Source organism: Oncorhynchus tshawytscha, linkage group LG28 (genome assembly GCF_018296145.1).
Source record: "Oncorhynchus tshawytscha isolate Ot180627B linkage group LG28, Otsh_v2.0, whole genome shotgun sequence".
Taxonomy (NCBI): domain Eukaryota; kingdom Metazoa; phylum Chordata; class Actinopteri; order Salmoniformes; family Salmonidae; genus Oncorhynchus; species Oncorhynchus tshawytscha.
The window spans coordinates 32,931,585-32,956,383 of NC_056456.1; the positions used below are offsets into that span (position 1 = coordinate 32,931,585).

General features: G+C 41.8%; 2 protein-coding genes and 3 non-coding genes across 6 annotated transcripts; 3 read left to right on the plus strand and 2 right to left on the minus strand.

The window, feature by feature from the left end:
* Positions 1–241: 241 nt before the first annotated feature.
* On the minus strand, positions 242–314 carry trnav-aac. Its single transcript has one exon. It is a non-coding gene; the product is annotated as a tRNA-Val (tRNA).
* Positions 315–922: 608 nt separating this feature from the next.
* On the plus strand, positions 923–995 carry trnav-cac. Its single transcript has one exon. It is a non-coding gene; the product is annotated as a tRNA-Val (tRNA).
* A 351-nt stretch (positions 996–1,346) lies between these two features.
* Positions 1,347–1,419, plus strand: trnav-cac. The gene has a single exon. It is a non-coding gene; the product is annotated as a tRNA-Val (tRNA).
* A 6,719-nt stretch (positions 1,420–8,138) lies between these two features.
* On the plus strand, positions 8,139–15,407 carry LOC112227113 (bcl-2-related ovarian killer protein homolog A-like). Its single transcript, XM_024391959.2, has 5 exons — positions 8,139–8,506; positions 8,981–9,293; positions 10,272–10,400; positions 13,443–13,606; positions 14,196–15,407. Exons 2-5 carry the CDS (start codon positions 9,086–9,088, stop codon positions 14,319–14,321), a joined length of 627 nt encoding a protein of 208 aa, XP_024247727.1. The 5' UTR covers positions 8,139–8,506; positions 8,981–9,085; the 3' UTR covers positions 14,322–15,407.
* A 35-nt stretch (positions 15,408–15,442) lies between these two features.
* On the minus strand, positions 15,443–23,830 carry thap4 (THAP domain containing 4). 2 transcript variants are annotated; one of them, XM_042308095.1, is made up of 5 exons: positions 23,608–23,830; positions 20,187–20,431; positions 16,781–16,890; positions 16,201–16,304; positions 15,443–15,843 (listed from the first exon to the last, which is right to left on the minus strand). In XM_042308095.1, the coding sequence occupies exons 2-5, from the start codon at positions 20,378–20,380 to the stop codon at positions 15,727–15,729; spliced, it is 525 nt and encodes a 174-aa protein (XP_042164029.1). In that variant the 5' UTR covers positions 20,381–20,431; positions 23,608–23,830; the 3' UTR covers positions 15,443–15,726. The 2 variants fall into 2 exon arrangements, with proteins under 2 accessions (XP_042164029.1, XP_024247728.1); XM_024391960.2 differs by having other exon boundaries at positions 20,187–20,340; positions 23,608–23,812.
* Between the last annotated feature and the right edge of the window lie 969 nt (positions 23,831–24,799).

The window sequence follows — 24,799 nt, forward strand, 5'->3', positions numbered from 1 at the left end:
CTGTTGCCATTTATCTCCAATTGTAGCAGGTTGTTACATAAACAACTATATCATGCAACGCAGTAAATATGTAACTCCAAGGGGGTTTTGTTTCAAACTTAATAATTCTGTATATCCCAAAGGGGAATTATTATTAAATGGTTATTACGTAATTTGATTGAAGAAATGTCCAAGTGCCTTCTATTTATTTAGTCAATGTATTTGTTCTGAGACCTAGAGTGCTGTCAAATTTTGGAAAAAGTGTTTCCGCCCGGTCTCGAACCGGGGACCTTTCGCGTGTTAGGCGAACGTGATAACCACTACACTACGGAAACAAGTACAAAATGCATTCCCTTAATGAAGTTAAATCGATAGTTAACTCAGATTTACAAAATTACTGGATTCCTAAAGAAAATGATGTGCTTTTTACTCAATACATATTACCTGACACCCAAAGTACTCGTTACATTTTGAATGCTTAGCAGGACAGGAAATGGTCCAATTCACGCACTTATCAAGAAAACACACGGTCATCCCTACTGCCTTTGATCTGGCACTCACTTAACACAAATGCATCTTTAGTAAATTATGTTGGCGTGTGTCCCTGGCTATCCATACATTTCTAAAACAAGACAATGGTGCCATCTGCTTTGCTTAAAAGAAGGAATTTGAAAGTATTTATACTTCTACTTTTGATACTTAAGTATATTTTAGCAATTACATTTACTTTTGATACTTAAGTGTATTTAGAACCAAATACTTTTAGACTTTTACTCAAGTGTTATTTTCCTGGGTGACTTTGACTTTTAACTTTCTATTAATAAGGTATCTATACTTATACTCAAGTATAATAGTTGGGTACTTTTTCCACCACTGAGGGAAATAGAACAAGCAACCTCCGTTCATTAGATTCCAAGCGCAACGAACCTAACTTTGTACCTAAGTTTCCGTAGTGTAGTGGTTATCACGTTCGCCTCACACGCGAAAGGTCCCCGGTTCGAAACCGGGCGGAAACACATTTTAACTAAATAGATGGGGACAATAACTGAAAATAAACAACACATCCATAGGGCTACATAGATAGAACCGGCTTGAACATTTCTTTAAATAAAAAACAGCAGCAATGCAATGATAAGTGCATAGACTACGTCGTCCCCACAGTGACTATATGAAGGTATCCATGCTGGGTTATCGTAAATCGTAAATCTGGACTACAGTATACATGAATGGAACTGTCTTAGACATTTCTTCAAATAACCAGTGGAAATGCAACGGTGATAAAACAAAGCAATTTCTGACTTCATTACATTCTGAGCGCGACGAACCCTTCACCCAGTCAAAATGACACCCAAGTGATATTTTTGAAGGTTTCCGTAGTGTAGTGGTTATCACGTTCGCCTCACACGCGAAAGGTCCCCGGTTCGAGACCGGGCGGAAACATTTTTTAACAAAATTGACAGAGCCGATAACTGAAAATAAACGAACAAATTGATAGGACTACAATATAGGCTACATAAATAGAACAGGCTTGAACATTTCTTTAAATAAAAAACAGCAACAATGCAATGAAAATACGGAAGTGTTTCCGATGAAACAGAGGCTAGGCTAATTTACTACATTTGTCACAGGCTTCATCAATAAGTGCATAGACTACCTCGTCCCCACAGTGACTATATGAAGGTATGCATGCTGGGTTAAAGGCTAGAGCTACCGATTACAAGGAACGGGACACAGACATGGACCCATATAAATAAGCCCGCTACGACCTCCAATGAGCCATCGAATATGCAAAATGACAATACAGGAGAAGGGTGGAAGCCTATTATACTGGCTCCGACGCTCGTCATATATGGCAGGGTTTGCAGATGATAACAGACTACAAAGGAAAATCCAGCTGTGAGATGCCCAGTGATGCAGAACTCCCAAAGGCCTAAATGCCTTTGCTGTTGTTCCGGATGACTGCAGTCAATTTGCAGTCTACTAATGGATTCTATACTGAGCAAAAGTATAAACAAACGTGTAAAGTGTTGGTCCAATTTTTCATGAGCTGAAATAAAAGATCCCATTTTCCAAACACAACAAAAGCTTATTTCTTTTCAGTTTTGTGCACAAATTTGTTTACATCTCCGATAGTGATAATTTCCCCTTTGCCAAGATAATCCATCCACCTAACAGGTGTGGCATACCAAAACCTGATTAAACAGCATGATCATTACACAAGTGCACCTTGTGCTGGAGACAATAAAAGGCCACACTAAAATGTGCAGTTTTGTCACACAACACAATGCCACAGATGTCTCAAGTTTTGAAGGAGCATGCAAATGTCATGTTGACTGCAGGATAAAATCACCTGTGGCCAAATTCTGGCCTCCACTATACATAAATAGAACAGTCCTGGACATTTATTTGTTAAAAAAAACACTGCATCAATGTTAAGGTAATAGACAAAGCAATTTCTGAGTTAATTAGGTTCAGAGAGTGACTAATCCACCACCCAGGCAAACTGACACCCAAGTACCACCTAAAGCAGTTCAAGTAGTGTAGTTTGCCTTACTTGGGAAAGGTCCATGGTTTGAGACAGGGCGATGTGAAATAGCTAGCTAGTTAGCGATGGTGCGCGCTAAATAGAGTTTCAATCGGTGGCGTCACTTGCTCTGAGACCTTGAAGTAGTGGTTCCCCTTGCTCTGCAAGGGCTGTGGCTTTTGTAGAGGGATGGGTAACGATGCTTTGTGGGTGACTGTTGTTGATGTGTGCAGAGGGCCCCTGGTTCACGCCCAGGTATGGGCGAGGGGACGGTCTAAAGTTATACTGTTACATTGATGCTGTTGACCCGGATCACTGGTTGCAATTCGACCATGACGGCCTGATTCACGCATTCTCCTCTGAACAGTTGTTAGTTAGATTACTTGTTGGTTATTACTGCATTGTCGGAACTAGAAGCACAAGCATTTCGCTACACTCGCATTAACATCTGCTAACCATGTGTATGTGACAAATAAAATTTGATTTGATTTGATGTTGAGATGTGTCTGTTACTTGAACTCTGTGAAGAATTTCTTTGGTTTGCAATTTCTGAGGCTGGTAACTCTAATGAACTTATCCTCTGCAATTCAAGTAATCGCTCCTCTTTCACCCCAGCTGCAAAACTAACCCATGCTAGATTACCGAGGTGTAATTTATAGATCGGCAGGTAAGGGTACTCTCGAGCGGCTAGATGATCTTTACCATTCGGCCATCAGATTTGCCACCAATGCTCCTTTATAGGACACATCATTGCACTCTATCTGTAAACTGGTCATCTCTGTATACCCATCTCAAGACCCACTGGTTGATGATTATTTCTAAAACCCTCTTGGCCTCACTCCCCCCTATCTGAGATATCTACTGCAGCTTGTTTCAGCTAGTGACTGGAACGAGCTGCAACAAACTGGACAGTTATATCTCAATCTCTTTATTCAAAGACTCAATCATGGACACTCTTACTGACAGATGTGGCTGCTTTGCGTGATGTATTGTTGTCGCTACCTTCTTGCCCTTTGTGCTGTCGTCTGTGCCCAATAATGTTTGTACCATGTTTTGTGCTGCTACCATGTTGTGCTGCTGCCATGTCGTTGTCATGTTGTGTTGCTACTATGCTGTGTTGTTATTTGTTGCTGCCATGCTATGTTGTTGTCTCAGGTCTCTCTTTTCTTCAGACGGAAGGCGCACTAGGCATCGCTCCACACTGATCTAGTGCGAACCCGTTAGAACTTAAAATGGCAGGCTCTGGTGTCTTCACCCGTAGGATCAAAATGAAAGAGAAAATCCTACTTACTTGCTCTAATTTTGTAGAACCTTGTCTGCTCTCCTTTTTGTTTTGTCAACTTTTCGGCATGTTCTTTGTGAAGTAGGCTATGGGAGTTTTGAACATTTTTCCACCTTGGCTTAGTGTTAGCGCTCTAGCTGACGGACATCTGGAATCTACTGTATCTATTTGGGATTTCCCTGACTCTCCATCAGCTGGTGAAGTGCCTGCCTCCTCTGCCTTTGGTAGCTAACTCAGCCTGCATGCTTTTAAAATGTTTACTATTGGATGGGTCCCAGCCATCAATCTGTAAGTCTCTGCTCATTTCTTTGCTTTGATCTGTGGATATGTTTTAGTTGTGTTGTGCTAATTGTGTTCTAGCTGGTCTCCAACAGTTGGGCTCTATCTTGTTGACCATAATCGTGGTGGTTGGCTAGGCTGGCAAGGCTAATAGCTGGCTGGCTAGCTTGCTGGCTAAGACAACTGCATAAAGCTACAATTTGTTGATAGCTGGTTCGATGAGGTTATGTATTTCCCAAAATTTGGTTTACTTTATTATAGCTGTAAGCTAGGTGTTGATAGCAAAACCGGTAGTGCTAACATAATGTTAGCAGGTTAGTTAGCTAGCACCTTTGCAAGTTAATTTGTAACAATACATTCATAAAAATTTGCTTGTTAAGTTGGCTGAAAATGTTATTGAAACCAGTAGTCATGAGTGCAAACAATTTGGTTTAATTTGAAGTTATACATTTGAAATAATTTCTGTTGGAGTTTACATTATAGGGAATAGGCTGGCTAGCCAGGTCCTCCATAATACATCACCCCACAGAATGTTTTTTTGTTGCCGACATGACTTCAGCGTTCTTTGCCATCCTGATCGGTTTGATTTAATAACTCGAAAAATAGAAAAGTTAAGTGTCACTTTGCATTGTCATATTCAAATCGAAGCACATTTCTGTTTGATAGGGCACCAGACTATTTGATTGGATAAAAAAATATAAAAATGTATTGTCACATGCAGTGAAAGGTGTTATTTTATGGTACGCCATAGAAGTACAGCCCTCCTGGAGCAAATTAGGGTTAAGTGCCTTGCTCAAGGGCACTTCGACAGGTTTTTCACCTTGTCAGCTCGGATATTCAAACCAGTGACCTTTCGGTTACTGGCCCAATGCTCTAACCACTAGGCTACCTGCTCATAACATTGTCATAAATAACCTATGGTCTTCAGTCTGTAGGCTACATAAAAACCACACAGGCTACTACTCTTTCTACTATAGACTACATGATTTATGTAAGATGACTTTAGTGTTGGTGGAGTGCTGCAGCGCTGCGAGACTAGACTCTTATGATGAACTTCACCAACAGAGTGGAGCAGAGACCCGGCTTTGTGGAATCTAGCTCTGGCTACATCGATTTGCCCAATGGCAATAAAATAAAATGTCATGATGAAACACCAACCATGTACCTAAGAAAAAAAAATGTTTGTCCTCTGTAGTTGCGTGCCTCTTGTTTGTTTGCTGAAATGCATACTTTTCAATATACGTTAATCAAATACAACCACTGACTTTTTGCTCGTTTCTGTTTCATGAAGATGGCAACCAGTGGAGGCTACTGAGGGAAGGACGGCTCATAATAATGGCTGGAACGTAGCAAATTGAATGGCATCAAACACATTGAAACCATGTTTGATGTATTTGATACCATTCCACTGATTCCGTTTCAGCCATTACCACGAGCCCGTTCTCCCCAATTAAGCAGCCACCAACCTCCCGTGATGGCAACTCAGCGCGAATGTGCATGTGGCAATTTAATTCCCGATGACGTTTGTAAATGAAACCTAGGCTATAAAATGATTGTAATATGTACAAAAAGTATATTTCTACAAAAAAAATATCTCTCATAGTTATTTATCAGTATCTCTGGACAGAAAATGTGCCAAGTCAATAAAGTTATGTGCCAAATTTAGTGTTTACTGGCACCTGCTTCTGCTGGGTGAAATTTGAAATCATTTCCACACTGCAACGTAGGGCTACATGATATTGGCAAATCATCCAGGCTTTATATTTAACCAAATGTTTCAATTGCGATTTAGATCATAACCCTTGGGTAAGCTGTTGGAAACATGGACAAATAATGATTATTTTAAATCCGTAGTTATATTAATAGTGGGAACTTTGAATACAGTGTTTGACATGACAAGGAATGAAAACACCAGAGAGGAAATATTGTGACAGGGTAGGAACCAAAGTGTCAATCAGTGTTTCTTTTTGGGAAGAATTATGTGAGGTGTTATGTCTTGTTGGAGGCGGATCTTGGTCAGTTTAACTAGGAAAATGCCACCCGTGTCAAGCTACACTATAAAAGTTTGTGGACACCCCTTCACATTAGTGGATTTGGTTAGTTCAGCCACACCTGTTGCTGACAGGTGTATAAAATTGAGCACACGTCCATGCAATCGCCGAATACAAACATTAGGAGAAGAATGGCCTTACTGAAGAGCTCAGTGACTTTCAACGTGGCACCGTCATAGAACGGTAGAATTCCAACAAGTCAGTTCGGAAAATTTCTGCCCTGCTAGAGCTGCCGCTGTCAACTGTAAGTGCTGTTATTGTGAAGTGGACACTTCTAGACACAACAATGGCTCAGCCGGGAAGTGGTAGGCCACACAGAACAGGACTACCGAGTGCTGAAGCGCGTAACGCGTGAAAAACATCTGTCCTCGGATGCAACGCTATGCATCTATGCATAGTCACTTTAATAACTCTACCTACATGTACATATTACCTCAACTAACCGGTGCCCCCGTATATTGACTCTGTACCTGTACCCCCCTGTATATAGTCTCGCTATTGTTATTTTACTGCTGCTCTTTAATTACTTGTTACTTTTATTTCTTATTCTTATCCATATTTTTTTTAAACTGTATTGTTATTTAGGTGCTCATAAGTAAGCATTTCACTGTAAGATCTACACATGTTGTATTCAGTGTGGTGTGGTGTGAACCTCGCTGCCATTGGACTCAGAGGAAATTAGTTGTCTGGAGTGATGAATCACAGTTCACTATCTGGCAGTCCGAAGGACTAATCTGTGTTTGGCGGATGTCAGGAGAACGCTAACTGCCCGAATACATAATGCCAACTCTAAAATGTGGTGGAGGAGGAATAATGGTGGGGACTGTTTTTCATGGTTCAGGCTAGGCCCCTTAGTTTCAGTAAAGGGAAACCTTAACGCTACAGAATAGAATGGCATTTGAGATGATTCTGTCCTTCTAACTTTGGGAGAAATGTTTGGGGAAGGCCCATTCCTGTTTCAGCACGACAATGCCACCCGTGCACAAAGCGAGGTCCATACAGAAATGGTTTGTCGAGATCGGTGTGGAAGAACTTGACTGGCCTGCACAGAACCCTGACCTCAACTCCTACGGACACCTTTGGGATGAATTGGAACGCCGACTGTGAGCCAGGCCTAATCGCCAAACATCAGTGATCACTAATGCTCTTGTGGCTGCGCCAATGTTCCAACATCTAGTGGAAAGGAGCTGATCATCTATTTACATTGATAGAAGTGGTTTGGACTCATGTTTGATTTGTTTTAAGTACTGTCCATACTTTTAAATTACTGTATGTGACTGGCCCCTGTGTTTTAGGCAAACACAATAACTTCTACACTACAGAAACTGAAAGAGAGGAGGGGTAGAAGTAGTTATGCCAAATGAAATCCCTACCCTGATATAAATCAATTGCTGCATCTACATCTGGTTTATTAGTATAGCCTACATTTGGGGTTTAGAGAGCATGTCATTTGCTCATAAAGAGGTGGATTTTATTTCTAAGCATTCTAACCCCTGTATGTGTATTAGGATTTATTACGGATCCCCATTAGTTCCTGCCAAGGTAGGAGCTACTCTTCCTGGGGTCCAGCAAAATGAAGGCATTTATAATAAATTACAAGCATTAATTTACACTACTCTACTACCACATATCTACAACACAAATTCCAAGTGATTTGAAGGTGCTCCACTCTTGGCGTCTCTGTCGTTTTGGTCAATTTAAATATAGAGATAATAAGGCTTAACAATGGGAACGGTGCCACGGGTGCTCAATATCCTGAAATGTTTTATAGCTACTAGGCTTATGATAATAATTTTATTGAGTTTCAGCCAGGTTAGCCTATTTATTTTATGTAGCCTAGTTTTTCCCTTAATTTAAATAAAAATGTGAATGAAATGTCTTGAGATAAGCAAGAAATATGATCAAATGAATGTTCAAATGAATATTCATGCCTTTTAGGTTAAAGAAGACAACAACACATTTAGGATGTAAAGTTTATGAACCGGGCCAACGATCGTTGAGCACTGCGCCCGGTGAAGAGGGTGGGGCATGAAAAGACGCACTCTTTGGCTGCGCTTCGCGTCATCTCAACCCAAATAATTTGCTATAGAAGGAAAGCGAAGAGTGGACCTACCGTTTTCTATGAATTTGGTCTGCACACGAAGTACTGTCTAGTAGCTACATTTGTTAATATGGCTTGTTTTCTGTGTTTATTGTAAAAGGTCGCGCGCGCAAGAAAAGGAATTTAATCAACGATTTTTGCGTTGAGATCGCGTTGTTTCTTAAAATTGTGACGGTATGCAGACAGGATTTGTAATTTGAGCACTGTATTCGAGAGTACTTTCCCGAAGGGATATACATGTTTTACTTTGGCACCCAAGGAATGATTTGAATCCAATCAAAATGGCATCGGTAAGATCACTGTGATGCGTGTCTTTCAGCAGGTGTCGGATGGAATATTCTATATCAATTTAGGACGATACTCTTAATACCTATAGGTTACTAGGTTTGATCGAGGATTAATAATGAGTAATTAATACGAAAATAGTATTTTACTAGTTTCTCAGCCTATATAAATTGGTCTATATCTAGAAAAATGAACGAGGGGAAATTCACTAGGCTATTCTAGTTTGACATATCTTTCGTACATATATATGGATATTAAATAATTGTAGACCTATGATAATTGTCGGTCTTGGCTATGCTTCTATGGCAAATTTGTGAATCATACAACCTACTTGGAGTTACATAACAAAGTGGTTTATTAAATTTAAGATTTTGAATGCATTTTGACCATTCTTATTTTTATTTAATTAAAAATATATATTTTGTTAACATGTAAAATGTTTGCGATAGGCCTAACTTTTTAAAATGTATTTTTAACAGATTTAAAGATTATCTTCATTTTGGGAGCTGCTGCTGAGCAGAACCACTCAGGCACTGATACACTGAAGTGGTCAGGTTTTTCCTAATCAGAATCCTGCTTGGGAGATGGAGGTGATTCGTCGCTCTTCTGTGTTTGCAGCGGGGGTGATGGAGGCCTTTGATCATTCCCCGTCAGACAAAGAACTGGTGTCCAAGTCCAAGGCACTGTGTAGGGACTACATACACTCTAGGCTCAACCTCTATGGGCTAGGCTCGTCCAAAACTCAGGTGGACTCAACGCTTTGTGATGTGGCTGCTGTGCTTCTCTGTCTCGGTAAGAACCTGCTGCAAACCGTTACATGTGAAACTTCACATAAAAAATAGCCTAATTTCTCTTGAGAATCCCTATGTTCCACTGAATAGATATGGCACACACTGTACTGGATTTGTCCACCACGTGTATATCAGTGGCTTGCCTTGAGATTAAGGGCTGACACAGACTGACATGCATGACCCAGAATGCTATTAAAACCGGCTGGCAGTCTGAGGTGGGGGCAATCAAGCTACTGAATGGTTCAGTTTGGTATGCTAATTGAGACAGGTGAGATGACACTTACATACCCCACAGGCCCCTCTTGTTCATCATCTATATTTACTAAATGGGTTGTGCAGGACCTGTCTGGACACACTGGTGGGCTATGGCTGATTTGTTCAGCTTGGGTTGGTTTGTGGCCAAGACAATATATTTGTTTACTTTGTTGATCACAATACATCTCTAAAAGCTTGGTCACAGAGCCAAAAAGTTTGGGGGAAAAACTGATTTAGGATAACCAGACTGGTCATAGAAACTAACGCCCCTGTGGTTCAATGACTGCCCCTTATTAGACAGTGAAACAATCTGCAGTTGCTGCATCCATTTTGGATGTATAAATTAATGATATGTATCCATTGATTCTTGAAGAATATAACTTTTAAATGAAGGCCTCATGAGCTTTATAAGTGTTTTTTTCTCTCAAATGTTTGTAAACAAAGTAGATGTTAAAACACTATAGAGCCTCAACATGATTTAAACTACAGGTTTGATATCATGGCTGGTCAGTCCTTGCATCCATAGCTCTGTCTAAGAATTTGAGCGATTACATTTCTCCAGCCCTATCCCTCAGCTTTTTACCGAAACAGGCGGGAAGGCACTTTATTGTTTCAATTACGGATTGCCACTTTGTCATTAATTGGGTTGATAGACCAGTCATGCTTTCTCAGTGCTATCCTGTTCCTAAATGTTCAGCCTTGTGGTCGCCCCTGGTTTTCCTAGGTGATGAGCTGGAGTGCATGCGGCCCAGTGTCTACCGGAACGTGGCGAGACAGCTCAACATCTCAGTATCCATGGAGACCATGGTTTCTGATGCCTTCGTTGCCGTGGCAACAGAGATATTCGCAGCAGGTGAACAACTTCAAAGGGATGGGGGTTGATGTTGCACAAGCTGACCAGGGCCAGGACTGATTTTTGGCAACACACAAGAACATCAGGTGTCTGGAACAACTGTCCTATTCCGTCACTGGTACATGCAGTCTCTGCTGTGTAAAAGCATCACACAGTAGCCTACATCTTTCTTTTCTTTACATCATGTTTTTCTGTCTATTGGACAGAGGCAAGTTGAAATTTTGACAAAAACATGCATTTATCTTTTATCTAACAGCTCACATTCCGTCACTAGTACACACAGTTTCTGCTATGGATCATGTCACTAAAGAGTGAAAAGGTAATTCAATGCCATACATGAATTACTGCTACAGTACAGCATGGGTCCCCTGGACTGCATTAATAATATGTCGCTCAAACTTGGCTCTGTGTCTGGAAAGATAAAAATAGCCTACATTCGAAAGCATTTTTCGGGCAGGCATTTAGGCAGAACTGTGACTGTTTTGACGTCACTAGAGGCATTTTGGAACACCGTGGGATTCCTCCAGACAGAAAAACAAACCTTTGACCAAGACAACGTTGGTCTTTTGGGATGTGGTGTTAAACGGCAGTATATTTATTAGACTAACAAAAAGATTAGCAAGATTCCTTACATGTAATGATTGCAAAAGAGATGTATGAGTAATGATTTAATTGTCAATCAAATGCTGCACTCAGAATAATGGATTGTAATGGATCAAAATCCCAACTCTGATCATGAACTGTAATTTAAAAAACTATTGAAATGAAGTGTTTCAACTTCCAACCATAGACCATTATGACATCATTGGATTCCATTCGATAAGGAAGTGCTTTGGCAAGACGTTCCGTGTAACCTCGCCTCTCGTCTTTTACTCATTGCCAAGTGCACAAACTAATCTTGCTTCCTCAATGTCCCCGATTTCTCTCCCTTCCCTTCTACCCCTTCTTCCTCCATCTTCTCCTTATCCCCAGACAATCTATTCTTGGCTGGGTCATCTCACGTCAGGGTCAGATCTCTGTAGGGAGTTAGACGACGTGAGTAACTCCCTGTCCCAGAGGGAGTTAAGCTTGTTTAAGCCTCCCTGAGGTCCATAGATCCCTAGAACCAGGTCATAGGTCAGTCAGTGAATGCAAACAAAAAAGGCTTAAAGGAGGCTAATGCCATTAGCCTTATTGTTGCATCACAGTCATATGAATAACTCCTGTTAGTTTGCTTCCTGTGAGCAACAGGTGTGCATTTTTGTTTATTTTTTAAATGTTTTTAAGCTCTTGTGGAAAATAGTAGAAAAATGAATGTAAATAATGATTATGAAAAATGGCGTTAGGTACCCCAGCGGTTAAGAGCATTGGGCCAGTAACCGAAAAGTTGCTGGTTCGAATCTCTGAGCTGATTAAGTGAAAAATGTGTCTATGGCTTTGAGCAAGGCACTTAACCCTAATCACTCCTGTAAGTCTCTCTGGATAAGAGCGTCTGCTAAATGACTATAATGCAAAGAAAGAAGCAGTACTGCAGTGTGACTTCATCTATAAATATGGGCCAATGGCTCTTCTCTAAACGCTGATGAAGGATGCCACCAAAACGCATTTGTTCTGACCTCTGATGCAAAAAATATATACATCAAAGCAGACTATTTCAGTGAGTGCAGGTTTTTCCGTTCTTCAAGCATCAGTCATGACAAGGCTGACAGCCAAACGGCTTTACTCGGAAACTAATGACCATTTCTTTGATGTAGAGCTCTGATGCGACCGCAACCGTCTTGCTCTTTCTCTCTGGATAATGGACATACTGTACAGTTGACTTCTGAAGTATGCAGTGTCTTGGGACTATCTCTGCACTAGACTGCAGCATGTAGAAGTAGAGCAATTTAAAATAATGTACAATGGGGTCTGAAATTGACACCCATAATAAAAATGTGCAAACATTTTCAATACTTCAAACCACAGATTTAAGTCCGGAGAGTGTAGACTGAAATGTCAAAGCAAAATGTTGATTTTTGTTGCCAATTAACCATGTCTTTGTAGGTTTTGACACGTTCCTGGGGTTATTGTCTGGAAGAGGTTCAGCCGCCTGGTAGAGGCAACCAGGTTTTTGGCTAAAATGTCCTGGTACTGGGTAAAGTTCATGACGCCTTTGACCTTAACAAGGGACACAGGACCGACCAGTGGAAGCAAAATAGCCCCATACCATCAAAGATCCACCACCCTATTTTACAGTAGGTATGGGGTTATTTTCTGCTTATGTATTCTTATTGCGACGCCAAACCCACCACTGCTCTGCACGACCAAAGAGTATTTTCTTGACATCCAACAAATATAAATGCCTGTTTGCTAAATGGCACATGGATTTGAACTGGAGCTTTTGGTCACGGCAGGAAAATAGAGCTCTTATGGTCATCGGCATTGTGAACTTTACCCAGTACCAGGAGGCTGAAACTTGGCTTTACACATCAAAATATGCAAATAAATGGTTTATTGGCCACAAAAATCAACATTTTGCAATGGTCATCTCAGTCTCCGGACTTGAAATCCATTGAAAACCTGCGGTTTGAATGTAAGAAGGCCCACCTTAAGCTCAGATGAAGGACATCAAGGATCTGGAAGGATGGTCTAAGATCCATCCCAGTGTTCTACAACTCATTAAACCATTTAGAAAAAGGCTCAGTGCAGTTAAGGCATTGAAAACGAGTGTCAATGTTTACCCCTACTTTTTGTTGTTGTTGATTGTATAACAATTAATCTTTCTCTGAGCAACTGTATTACTATAAAATATAAATACCCCTCATTTTTTGAGCCTCTAATATAGCTCAGCATTTGACTTATTTAATTTGGTCATTTTTGCTAATCTTTATCAATAGTGTCAATTTCGGACCCAGTGTATTTGAATTGGGACCGGTGAACTGCAATGCACACTTATCAGCATTCTAACTGTCTCAACTGTTTTGATATGAGCTATGTTCTTTTCATTAATGTTGCAGTATTGCATCGTGATCAACTAACCACAATCAGCCAACTGATCCGTGATTCTCGCTCTCTCGTCCATAGGTATCACATGGGGGAAGGTGGTATCTATGTATGCCGTGGCTGGGGCTCTGGCGGTGGACTGTGTGCGACAAAACCAGCCAGCTACGGTCCAAACCATAGTGGACAGCCTGGGCCAGTTTGTCCGCAAGAACCTGGCCCCTTGGCTGAAGAAACGCGGAGGATGGGTGAGTGGCTGGACTGTTGTTGTTGACCAAGGTACAGTTTTGTTTCGTAACAACCACATCGTTGTGGTTCTTCGAACACACCGACAGCGTCATTGCTCAAAATAGTATGCAGCGTCATCTGGATATGTAAAGTTTAACATTCACCTTCGCCGTCTACGCATACATTTGTTCGACAAAATCCTATGTATGCACCACACCGAACGCGCTGCCTCAACGCAATCTCAGCGTTTCATTGGAAATTAAAAGGTAATTTTGGTGTACCAAAATGCAATGACGCTGTCGGTGAATTCGAAGCAGGATGCTTATTGAAGCGCAGCAGACCTTCCCCTCAATGTAGTTTTTTGAAGGATGCAGAGTTTAGCCTATGCTGCCCTCTAGCGGTTCAGTGGAAATGTACGGGCAACATTACCAGAGATTTTGGCTTCTCAATTGTCTTTTCTTGATTCCTTACATCGCCCTCCTTCAAATATCTTAGATCTACGGTTATTTTCCTGACCTTCAATGCATGTTGAGAAGGTGGTAAGGATGGAGGATGCAAAGAATGTCCTGACAGTTTTAGGTCACGTTGGAAATGCCTGTCTTTTTCCAGACGGACATTAAGAGGTGTGTGGTGAAGTTCGATGCCGTTCCTCAGACCCATTGGCTGTCTCCCATTGCCCAATCCTGCAAGCACTTTCTATCAACACTGTACATCTACATTATGAAGGAGCCATGAGACTTGGAAGCATTCAGATTGAAAGAACACGTGCTTGAAGTCCTGACATTTTCTGGAAGATTGATGGCTGTCTAAACAGTGACTTTCCTTCTTGCCAAGTACAAGTCACAGTATCACATTTGTACAAACAAACAATGACTGCTCTTCTTCCAAAGAGTAGTGAGTCAATTTAATGTGGGTAGTTCCACCAATTAGGTGCCCTTTTTAGTGCGACCTAATTTTAACTGTCATTAGAGCAGATGATCAACTTAAGAAAATTCCACCCAAAGTCTTGGTATTTGTTTCATTAGACCATTGAGTCCCAAAATGTTTTGTTATGTCAACAATAAAGTTTGATGTAGAACTTTCCAAATACAGAAATGTAGCCCGTATGATGCATCAGACTAGAAGTCAAAATGCTGAATGTCATTTTCCATGTGGTCTATATTAAAGGGCACTTAATTTAACAGGCTTTTAAAATTGAATTGGTGCACAATTAAAATATCAAAGGGATGCAAAGGAACTTTGTGGAATGACCCATTCGCTTAAGATGATCAACTTTTGCTCAATGTACTTGTACAGAAGCATGTATCTTTCAGTGTCGTAATGCATTTTCCACTGTGTCGGAGTGAGTACTGTGGTAGGTGCTCATACCGCTGAATTGAGATCCAGTCTGATACCTACAGCATATCATCTCTGGGACTTTACACTGAAGAAATTGACAATAAATCCAATGATTGTTTTGCTGCACCACTGTAGAGGACATGAATTGTATGATGAGCTATTAATGTTGTGGGATGCAACAGTCTAGCCAGGCTTTGCACACTTTACACTGCTGCATTTGCTAGGAACAGAACGGGGAGTGGGTTAACCTTGCATTTGTTTCAATGTTTTGCTACAGTGTGCACTAATGAATATTCTCCCGTTGATTACAGGACAGAATGATGCCCATGGGGGATATTTTAGAATGTTGGATCTTTTTAAATCTTAATGCATTTTATTCAGATACTGTAGTGATGATTGAATCTTAAAGTATCTTTCCTGTGGTCCAGTTTACTTTTGTGCTATATATACTTTCATATGCAAAATAAACTTTTAAACACTATCGTGATAAGTGCTGTAAACAGGAGTGAAATCACCAATTAGATTATTTGTTTTTATTCCACTTATCCATTGGGTTCAATACAGCCTCTGAGAAAGACAACCTGATTATAGTAGCATTAAATTAAGGGCTGAACACACTTAAACATCACTTGTTACACAAGCAGTTGTCTTTTGGCACAATGACCACATCTAGAATCGGTTTATCCTCCCCAAACCCCAATGGGAGAAAACACAACACTAACCTAGATCAGCATTAATTAAGGGTCAGGAAATCAAATTAACAAAGTCTAGTGCTTGTTATTACTCTGTCACCTCCTGGTGGTCAAGAGGAGCGGCGGTAGGTGATGTGCAAATGCTGCATAAGTGGCCCACCCTCCATCGCCATGGAGACAGTCTGCTCAAGCTTCCCATCCGGTCTCAGCTGGAACACTCTGGAAATCTGAGGGAGAGAACAGGAATCCATCAAATCCTAATTACTGTGGTTTAACCAGAGTAGTGCACTTGACACCAGAGAGTATCCAATTGGAAGAGAGCTTGTTCAATTCTGTAACACTATTGGATCTGTCAATTTTGTAAAACTTGATGTAACACATGTCAAGATCCAAAAGAACCAGAAAGTTGTAAGCAACTTGGCACAAGGTAGCTTCCAAGTCCTAAGCTCCTCTGTATTTACAGATCAGGAAATAGCAAAGCGGTAAGTTGTTTTTGGACCAACCATTGAATATCTATTAGGGAAATAGGCCAAATTTTGTTGGATCGAAAAGAGTATCAACAGACTGGAAAGTGGCAGTCTCACCTGCTGTACATGGGGTTCTTTAGCGAAGGAGGTTCTGGCCAGGGCATGGGTGTGTAGAGTTAACTGCTGTCCAGTCAGGTCTCCTTCCTCAATCTCCACCAGGCCTTTAAAGAGAACTCCAGATTTATAGGAGGTTTGATCTCATGGACAGATCAATGCAAACACAACTGATACTGTCAAATCTGTTGAACTAATGGGATGATGAGCAGCAGTAGTTCTGGTGTTTTGTCACTGGTTATTTGGACCAAAAAAAAAAAAAGTGTTGGCATCTTTTGACATTTGGAGGGGACATTTGGCCATAACTTGCAAAGCGAGAGGGTGGAACTCGTCCTGTTTCTGCTCCAGTTCTAGTATCTTTTCATCTCTTCTCTCAATACGTATGGAACCAGAACTTAAATCAAGCCGCTGACTAATTACGTGAGACTTCAGATTTGGGTTATCTGAGATTAGAGGTTCAGACCTGGTTTAATAGCTTAGTTGAACAGATGAAAGGTTGCAGATTCAAGTCCCACTTGGGCAACGCTCTAAATGATCTGAAGGGTAAGTACAGGCTAGGTCTGAGCATTGAACAGTCTCGTACCGGAGTTCTGTGCTATAATGAAGGCTACTCTGTTGCCGCCTGGTTGTATTCTGATGAAGCCACACTCCCTGTGCATAGGTTTCTTATTCTCAGCATGGAATGCATTAAACCTGCAGAACAGGGGAAATAAATGTACACGTGATTATTATAACACTGTACGTTCATCCTAGCCCGGAAACACAATGTCGAATTTATTGTGGGGCATAAATTAGCATTTGGATCAGAAATTTCCTCATGACCTCTACGAGCCAGAATGTTGAATACAATTATATTTGGAACTTACTTTACCGGTTGTCTGTGTGGTTGGTCCTTTTGCAGGTAGGAGTGAGAGACAATACATCCACAGGAAAGTATGTAATTATACTTTTCAAAGCGCTGGAAGTTGGTGGTTTCTATCAAAGATACTGGCCAAACTTGGGCACGTTTACATGGTTCTGCACAAGCAAATATCAAAGGCGGCATTCAACAAACAGTACAAGAACATTAGCCAGCAGGAATCCTCTCACCCGGAAGCATATTGTCGCTGGACATTTTAACTAGGGAGGAACCGATTACATTTTTGGCCAAAACCGATATTTTGCTTGCAAAAAACCCAATACCGATAACCAATAACATTTTAGTGGCCTTAAGCATTCTAGTACAGTTAGTTTGTTGGCCTTTACCCATGTTCCTATTACCAGTAAAACAATCAAAACCAATTACTTCATTTGTTCAGTCTCAATCAGGATTTCATCATACATGTCAAGCAGTGAAGTTTCAGCTCTGTCCATGGCCTCTTCCTCGGTACACACTCGGTGTCCTTTTCCATCTTGTCCAGCTGTCTAATATTTCATGTAAACCCTGCTTGTTTGCGTCGAAGTAGAGGTCCTTGTATCGAGCATGGTGGCGACAGTAAAGGAGGTTCTGAGAGAATGCCACCGAATTGCTTATTCACAGAGTACTTGTAGAGTACTTTTGCAAGTTAACCCCATGGTCAATGTCGTCTGTTTTGTTGAGCAGGCGTTTAAATGCCATGAAAGAGGGTATCACGTCTGCTGCAGACGCAGTTGATGAACGCATTTCTCGAGTCAGTTGTTCGAATGGAGCTAGGAGTGTGTTCAAGTTTCAAACAGGTTCTCAAATGCCATTTAAAATGGCAGCAGCGGTATGAGAACGAGGACATTGAGCATGCAATACGGTTTTCCTCAATATGAAATCCTCGTCGACCCACTGTGCTGTCAGACTCAGCATGCTCATGGAGCTGATATCGCTGGGCCAAATGAGAAGCTAATAGCAGTGACGACCATAGCAAGTAGCTCATGGATATGGGTTTCAATAATACTGTGCAACTCCGGTGGGGTAACATCTGAAAAATAGTGTCTACTTGGTAGACTCGAGGCGCTCGACCAGTCGGCGAAAGCCAACATCATCCACAACAGAGACGGTTGATTGTCAAGGGCAATGATTTCCATTATCTTGGCGTTGATGGATTTCGCCTTTGAGTTGTCTTGCTGAAATGTTCACTCTTTCAAATGACTGCTCGACTTGAACTTGTTGGAAGTGCGCTAAGTATTTTTCTGCTTTTGTTCTGTGTAGCGCAGTATTTTTCATGCCGTCATTACATCTACGTTATATTAGGTATGCACGTCAGCTTTGACATCAGTATTAAGCTAGAAATCTGGCCGATGTTGACATTTATCTAATATCGTCAGATTCCAATATGCTTACCGATATCATGCATCCCTAATTTTAACCAAAATCTTCCAAAGTATCACCAACATGTATCCTAACCCATGATGCTTGACACCAAGCTCAAAGTCCTGGGTCTGGACAACACCCTCTGCAACTGGATCCTGGACTACCTGATGGGCAAACCACAGGCTGAGGCTTGACAACAACACCACACTACTCTTAACACAGGTGTGTCCTCAGTCCTCTGCTGTACTCCTGGTTCACCCACGACTGACTTTGCGTGACACCAACTCCGTTGACGACACCACGGTTGTAGGCCTGATAACCAACAAGGAGTCAGCCTATAGGGAGGTGAGAACTGAACTGGCATTGAGGTACCAAGACAACAACCTCTCCCTCAATATCAGCAGAACAAAGAAGTTGACTGTTGACTTCAGAAAGCAAAGGGAACATGCCTGGATCCACATCAACAGGACTGCATTAGTCAGCATTTTCCACTGAGGACTTGACATGGACCAATAACACCACCAGTCAGGGGTGCAACAAGCGCTGCTACTTCCTAAGGCGGCTGAAGTCATTTGACATGCCATCCCCCAGTCCTCTCCCAATACTACCGCTACACCATCAAGAGCATCCTGACCGGTTGCATCATGGCCTGGTACAGGAATTGCTCTGTCCACAACCGCAAGGCCCTCCAGCAGGGGGTGAAGTGCGTCACTGGGCCCGTGTTCCCACCCATCCAGGATATCTACTTGAAACAGTGCACGAGGAAGTCTCGCACATCATCAAGGACCCCACACACACCAGCTGTTCACTTCCTTACAGTCAGGCAGACGGTATCAGAGCATGAGGTCTGATTGACTCAGAGACCATTTCTGTTGGTATCTACAAACTGTCAGACTGCTGAACACTTGGTCAGTCCAGTTCACCTGCTGAGTCTCTGCACACATGCACTATACACTTGCCCCCCAATTCCTGCCTTCCCCAAAACATGTTTAAATATTGGACTATAAAATTGTTCCTGTATTTTATTTATTCTATTCAGCCATTTACTTTGTTCATATTCTTATCTGTTGTTATTTCTTATTGTTGCATTGTCAAGAAGGAACCTGCAAGTTAGCATTTCCTTGGGCGATGTTCACCATGTAGAGAGCTTGGGACTAAGGTTCTATCTGCATTTTTGTCCAAATGTTATTGACAGCCTAGTTCAAATGTTCTCTACCAATATAGTACTCAATACCCATTCATGTTTGATAAATTCAAGATAAAAATGGCTGACACTTCAGAAATTTAAAGCCAATTATCTCAGTCATCTTTTTTTGCATAAAAGTTTGTAATTCTACTTTCCTGTGGATATGTCTCACACACGAACCTGCAAAAGGACCAACCACACGGACAACAGGTAAAGTCAATCAAAATATAACTTGATTCATCATTCTGGCTTGTAAAGGTTGTGAGAGGAAACTTCCCTGACCCAAACACTCATTTATGCCAGACGTTGAATCCAAAACAATTAGTCATTTAGCTGAGGCTTTTATCCAAAGCAACTTATATCAAATGTATGCACGCATGACTATGTATGGTGATTACTGGCGCACTACTATACCAACTGAGCTAGAAAGGACATGATTTTAAAATATCATAGCAGGCTAAGCACAACCTTGACAGACTCTCCTTGTGTAGTGTGATTTTTGTTAGGCCTGCTGTACCCTAGTCATCTGTCAGTCCAACTCACATGAAGTTGATGACTGGTTGGCCCACATGGGAGAAGTGCAGTCTCTCGTTGTAGCGGAAAGGCGGTATGGAGGAGAATGAGCCCTCTCCTGGCTCATCGGACTCCCAGACCCCGAGAAGCCAGTCCAATGCCAGCAGCGCAGGGTTCAGCTCAGCTATGGGAGAACACAAGGGCTTCATATAGGGGACAGTCATTTGCGTAGGCCTAGCCAGACAACCACGGCGCGTATCCAATGTCGACGTAGCCTATGAGCACACAACAAAAACTCAGTCGCTTGCCACTTCAGCTCCACTATACATACGGGTTGCGTTGCTTTACTATTAAATGTTGCTAGTGGTTGTACTAAATGATCCTACAATTACACAAGTTGTTTTTGTTTACATTGTGATAGTAGCTTATTGACGTCATAAATCTTAGTAAAATAACCAGTGGTGTATAGTCGAGGTCATATGCAACCAAAATGTACTTTATTTAAATAAACAAAATAGAACACATGCGTGCCAGCCAGCAAGAATTGAACCTTTGGTGATTCTTGAGCATTCACTCAGTCAGATGTTTCACCGGAAGTACAAATGTGAAGCATCTGCTTGGCGTTGCCACTCACTACCAAATATTCATTATTCATTTTGGTTGCCTATCCTGACGTGAAGTTTGTTCTATAGAAAGTATTTGACTCGAGCCACAAAATTAAGGAAATTAGAAGGGGGTTCAGGAAGGCTATTTTCTTGCCTGCCCCCCAGGAATGATTAGACTCTAGTCACAAGGATGTGGTTATTTCAGCAATAATAGTTCAGAGCCTCCTACTGTTCTTGCTACCCATCCCATCGTGCTTTCCTACATTTATTTTTCTTTTTAAGACTGTCTTAGTTTAAGAACCTTTAAAAATCCCTGGGCAAAAAATGCAAATATACCTCAACATGAGTGCATTTTCAAATCACCTAAACATAATAGAAAGACACCAAAACAGCACCTCCACCATCCCCATCAACCCTCAATAGGACACCCCACCAGCCCCATCTCCACCATCATCAACAGGACACCCCAGCACCTCCACCATCCCCATCAACACCTCAATAGGACACCCACAGCACCTCCACCATCCCCATCAACACCTCAATAGGACACCCCCAGCACCTCCACCATCCCCATCAACCCTCAATAGGACACCCCCAGCACCTCCACCATCCCCATCAACACCTCACTATTCCAATCAAACCTCAGCACCTCCACCCGTCCCCATCAACACCTCAATAGGACACCCCCAGCACCTCCACCATTCCCATCAACACCTCAATAGGACACTCCCAGCACCTCCACCATCAAACCTCAATAGGACACCCCAGCACCTCCATTCCATCAACCCTCAATAGGACACTCCCAGCACCTCCACCATCAACCCTCAATAGGACACCCCAGCACCTCCACATCAACCCTCAATAGGACACCCCAGCACCCACCACCATCAACCCTCAATAGGACACCCCAGCACCTCCACCATTCCATCAACACCTCAATAGGACACTCCCAGCACCTCCACCATCAACCCTCAATAGGACACTCCCAGCACCTCCACCATCAACCCTCAATAGGACACTCCCAGCACCTCCACCATCAACCCTCAATAGGACACTCCCAGCACCTCCACCATCAACCCTCAATAGGACACTCCCAGCACCTCCAACACCTCAATAGGACACGCCCAGCACCTCCACCATCCCCATCAACGCCTCAATAGGACACTCCCAGCACCTCCACCATCAAAACCTCAATAGGACACCCCCAGGCAAGAAAATAGCCTTGCCGAAATCCCCGTTCTAATTTCCTTAATTTTGTGGGTAGAGTCAAAAATTCTGTGGCAAACAGAGTCAAATTATTTCTATAGAACAAACTTCACATAAGGCAACCGAAATTAATAATTAAAGTGTGTTATATTAAAACCGAGGGAGTAAAATGCAGGCAAGCAAGACACATTTTAGAACGACTAGTCAAATAATACATGGAGAGATTAAGAATTTTGGCAAAGACATTTATTTATAGACTAATACACTTGAAACAAATAGCCAAACCGAAGACAGTGTCTTGATTAAATGATCAAAGGACATTTAAAAAAATTGAAACGCAAAAAAAAATGAAACGCAGCCTAACGTGATGAGAAACCTCAACTAGCAAGCAAGTCGCAGCAATTGAAGAATTGAGTGGCAGGGGGAGCTTTCCGGTACAACACCCGCAGTGGGAGAAGATGGCGTTAGGCAAATTCTCATCGATTAAACATTTGACCTCAATACATTTTATGTTTCCAAAACTACAGTATAATATGTTATGAACAGAGTGAACTACGTTTTGTAGACTTTACCCTTTGCCAAAGTTTTAATTTGGCGTTCTTCAGAAGTATTGCAAGGGCGAATTGATTTATTGACAGCACACGTCAGTGTAGACGTACCCTATTGGAAATAAGCAAATGTGGGCCTATGCTAGAACGAGCCAATAGGATCTCACTAGGTTGTGCTTGGCTCGCCCACGTACTTGCGTTTTATTTATTTAACTAGGCAAATCAGTTAAGCACAAATTCTTATTTACAATGACGGCCTACCGGGGAATAGTGGGTTAACTGCCTTGTTCAGGGGCAGAACGACAGATTTTTATCTTGTCAACTCGGGGATTCTAACTACATCTGTTCTGCCAACACAGTACAATATGTGTAGTTCTCACTCACTAATCCAAGGTTACGCGTACTACACGTACTATATGAATGATGTGTGTGATGATATTTACCTTTTACAGTGGGGTGATTGTAGTCTAATCGGGTGGATTAATTTGCTACCATTGGAAATGACTGGCCGTGGTCCATCTTGGGTTAGTTATAAAATAACTTTGGTTTAGCCCGAGAAAACAATCTCAGGACAGGATATAGCTGGGCGCACTTGCTACTAGGCTAATTCAGGACACTTTCATGCCTTGATGTAAGGAGCTGGCGGCAAAACGTTTGATTAAACAAGTCAGAGACGAACAAATGCATCAAATTACATATTTAAAGAGAGCGAATAGATATACAATCCCTAAATCAACTAACTGGCAATAGTAAAACAAAAGTTTAAAACGATTGAGTCTAATCTAGAAAATGAATAGTGAAGTCGCCCGATGGTTGAAGTGTAGAAGGGCCATAAGGAAATTTATAAAATGTGTTTCTTGGGCCGTTATCGATATCATGAATCTAACCTTTATAGCCAACCTACATAAAGCGCAATGTCGCAAGTGTTATTTGTAAAAACAAAATAAAGTAAAGCTAGATCTATCGAGTAACATTGTATCGAGTTGGTATGCTGTTGACATTGAATATACATGTATAGAGAGTAGGCTAAGTAAGCAGTTCAAGGATAAAATGTTTCACCGTTGGAATTAGATTGTAAAAAAAAATGCTTACCTGACTGGTGAAAAGGGCACGCCATTGCAAGGTTGTCTTATTCAAAGTATGTCATTATGTTAGAAAAGACCAATCTTTCGCGATGCAGTGAAATGGTGCATATAATACTGCGACAATATTATTCTCAGGCTGTCATATTACTGACGCCCCCCTTTTTCACAGATTAATCTTCTTCTGTGGGGTTTATCGGCGGTTGGCATCCAACGTTATGGCGCATTACCGCAACCTACTGTACTGGAGTGTGGGCTAGAGACAGGGAGAAACGAAATCCTGCCAGCCCCGTTGCTCTTAAAAAATAGAACATATTTGAGGATATATCTAATGACGTTCTACTCCATATACAATTAAACTAATTTCCTGTAACCCCTTCTCCCTCATACCAGATCTCAGCCTCTCCCTTTCCCTCTGATACTGCCCACACTGTAGCATTACATGCTCCACTGTCTCTGTTTCCTGGCAATAATCACACTTTCCTGTTGGATCCTTTCCTATCACATTTAAGGACTTATTCAACTGGCTTTGTCCCACCCTTAATCTTGTAAAAATAGCCTCCTCTCTTCTGTCCCTTCCTGCCGTCCTCCCCTCCCTGACTTTCCCCTGTACTTGAAATAAACTCAGCAAAAAAATAAACATCTTCTCACTGTCAACTGCGTTTATTTTCAGAAAGCTTAACATGTGAAAATATTTGTATGAACATAACAAGATTCAACAACTGAGACATAAACTGAACATTTCCACAGACATGTGACTAACAGAAATCGAATATTGTGTCCCTGAACAAAGGGCATGGGGGTCAAAATCAAAAGTAACAGTCAGTATCTGGTGTGGCCACCAGCTGCATTAAGTACTGCAGTACATCTCCTCCTCATGGACAGCACCAGATTTGCCAGTTCTTGCTGTGAGATGTTACCCCACTCTTCCACCAAGGCACCTGCAAGTTCCCGGACATTTTCTTGGGGGAATGGCCCTAGTCCTCACCCTCCGATCCAATAGGTCCCAGACGTGCTCAATGGGATTGAGATCCGGGCCTTTCGCTGGACATGGCAGAACACTGACATTCTTGTCATGCTGGAGGGTCATATCAGGATGAGCCTGCAGGAAGGGTACCACATGAGGGAGGAGGATGTCTTCCCTGTAACGCACAGCATTGAGATTGCCTGCAATGACAAGCTCAGTCCGATAATGCTGTGAC

Bases quoted from the DNA above. Each gene is read 5' to 3' on its own strand.
- LOC112227113 (XM_024391959.2), top strand. From the start codon at position 9,086: ATGGAGGTGATTCGTCGCTCTTCTGTGTTTGCAGCGGGGGTGATGGAG. The intron at 9,294-10,271 runs GTAAGAACCTGC...TGGTTTTCCTAG, and splicing joins TGCTGTGCTTCTCTGTCTCG to GTGATGAGCTGGAGTGCATG. The intron at 10,401-13,442 runs GTGAACAACTTC...TCTCGTCCATAG, and splicing joins AACAGAGATATTCGCAGCAG to GTATCACATGGGGGAAGGTG.
- thap4 (XM_042308095.1), bottom strand. From the start codon at position 20,380: ATGACTGTCCCCTATATGAAGCCCTTGTGTTCTCCCATAGCTGAGCTG. The intron at 16,891-20,186 runs GTGAGTTGGACT...CCTGTTCTGCAG, and splicing joins CAACCAGTCATCAACTTCAT to GTTTAATGCATTCCATGCTG. The intron at 16,305-16,780 runs GTACGAGACTGT...TTCTCTTTAAAG, and splicing joins CATTATAGCACAGAACTCCG to GCCTGGTGGAGATTGAGGAA.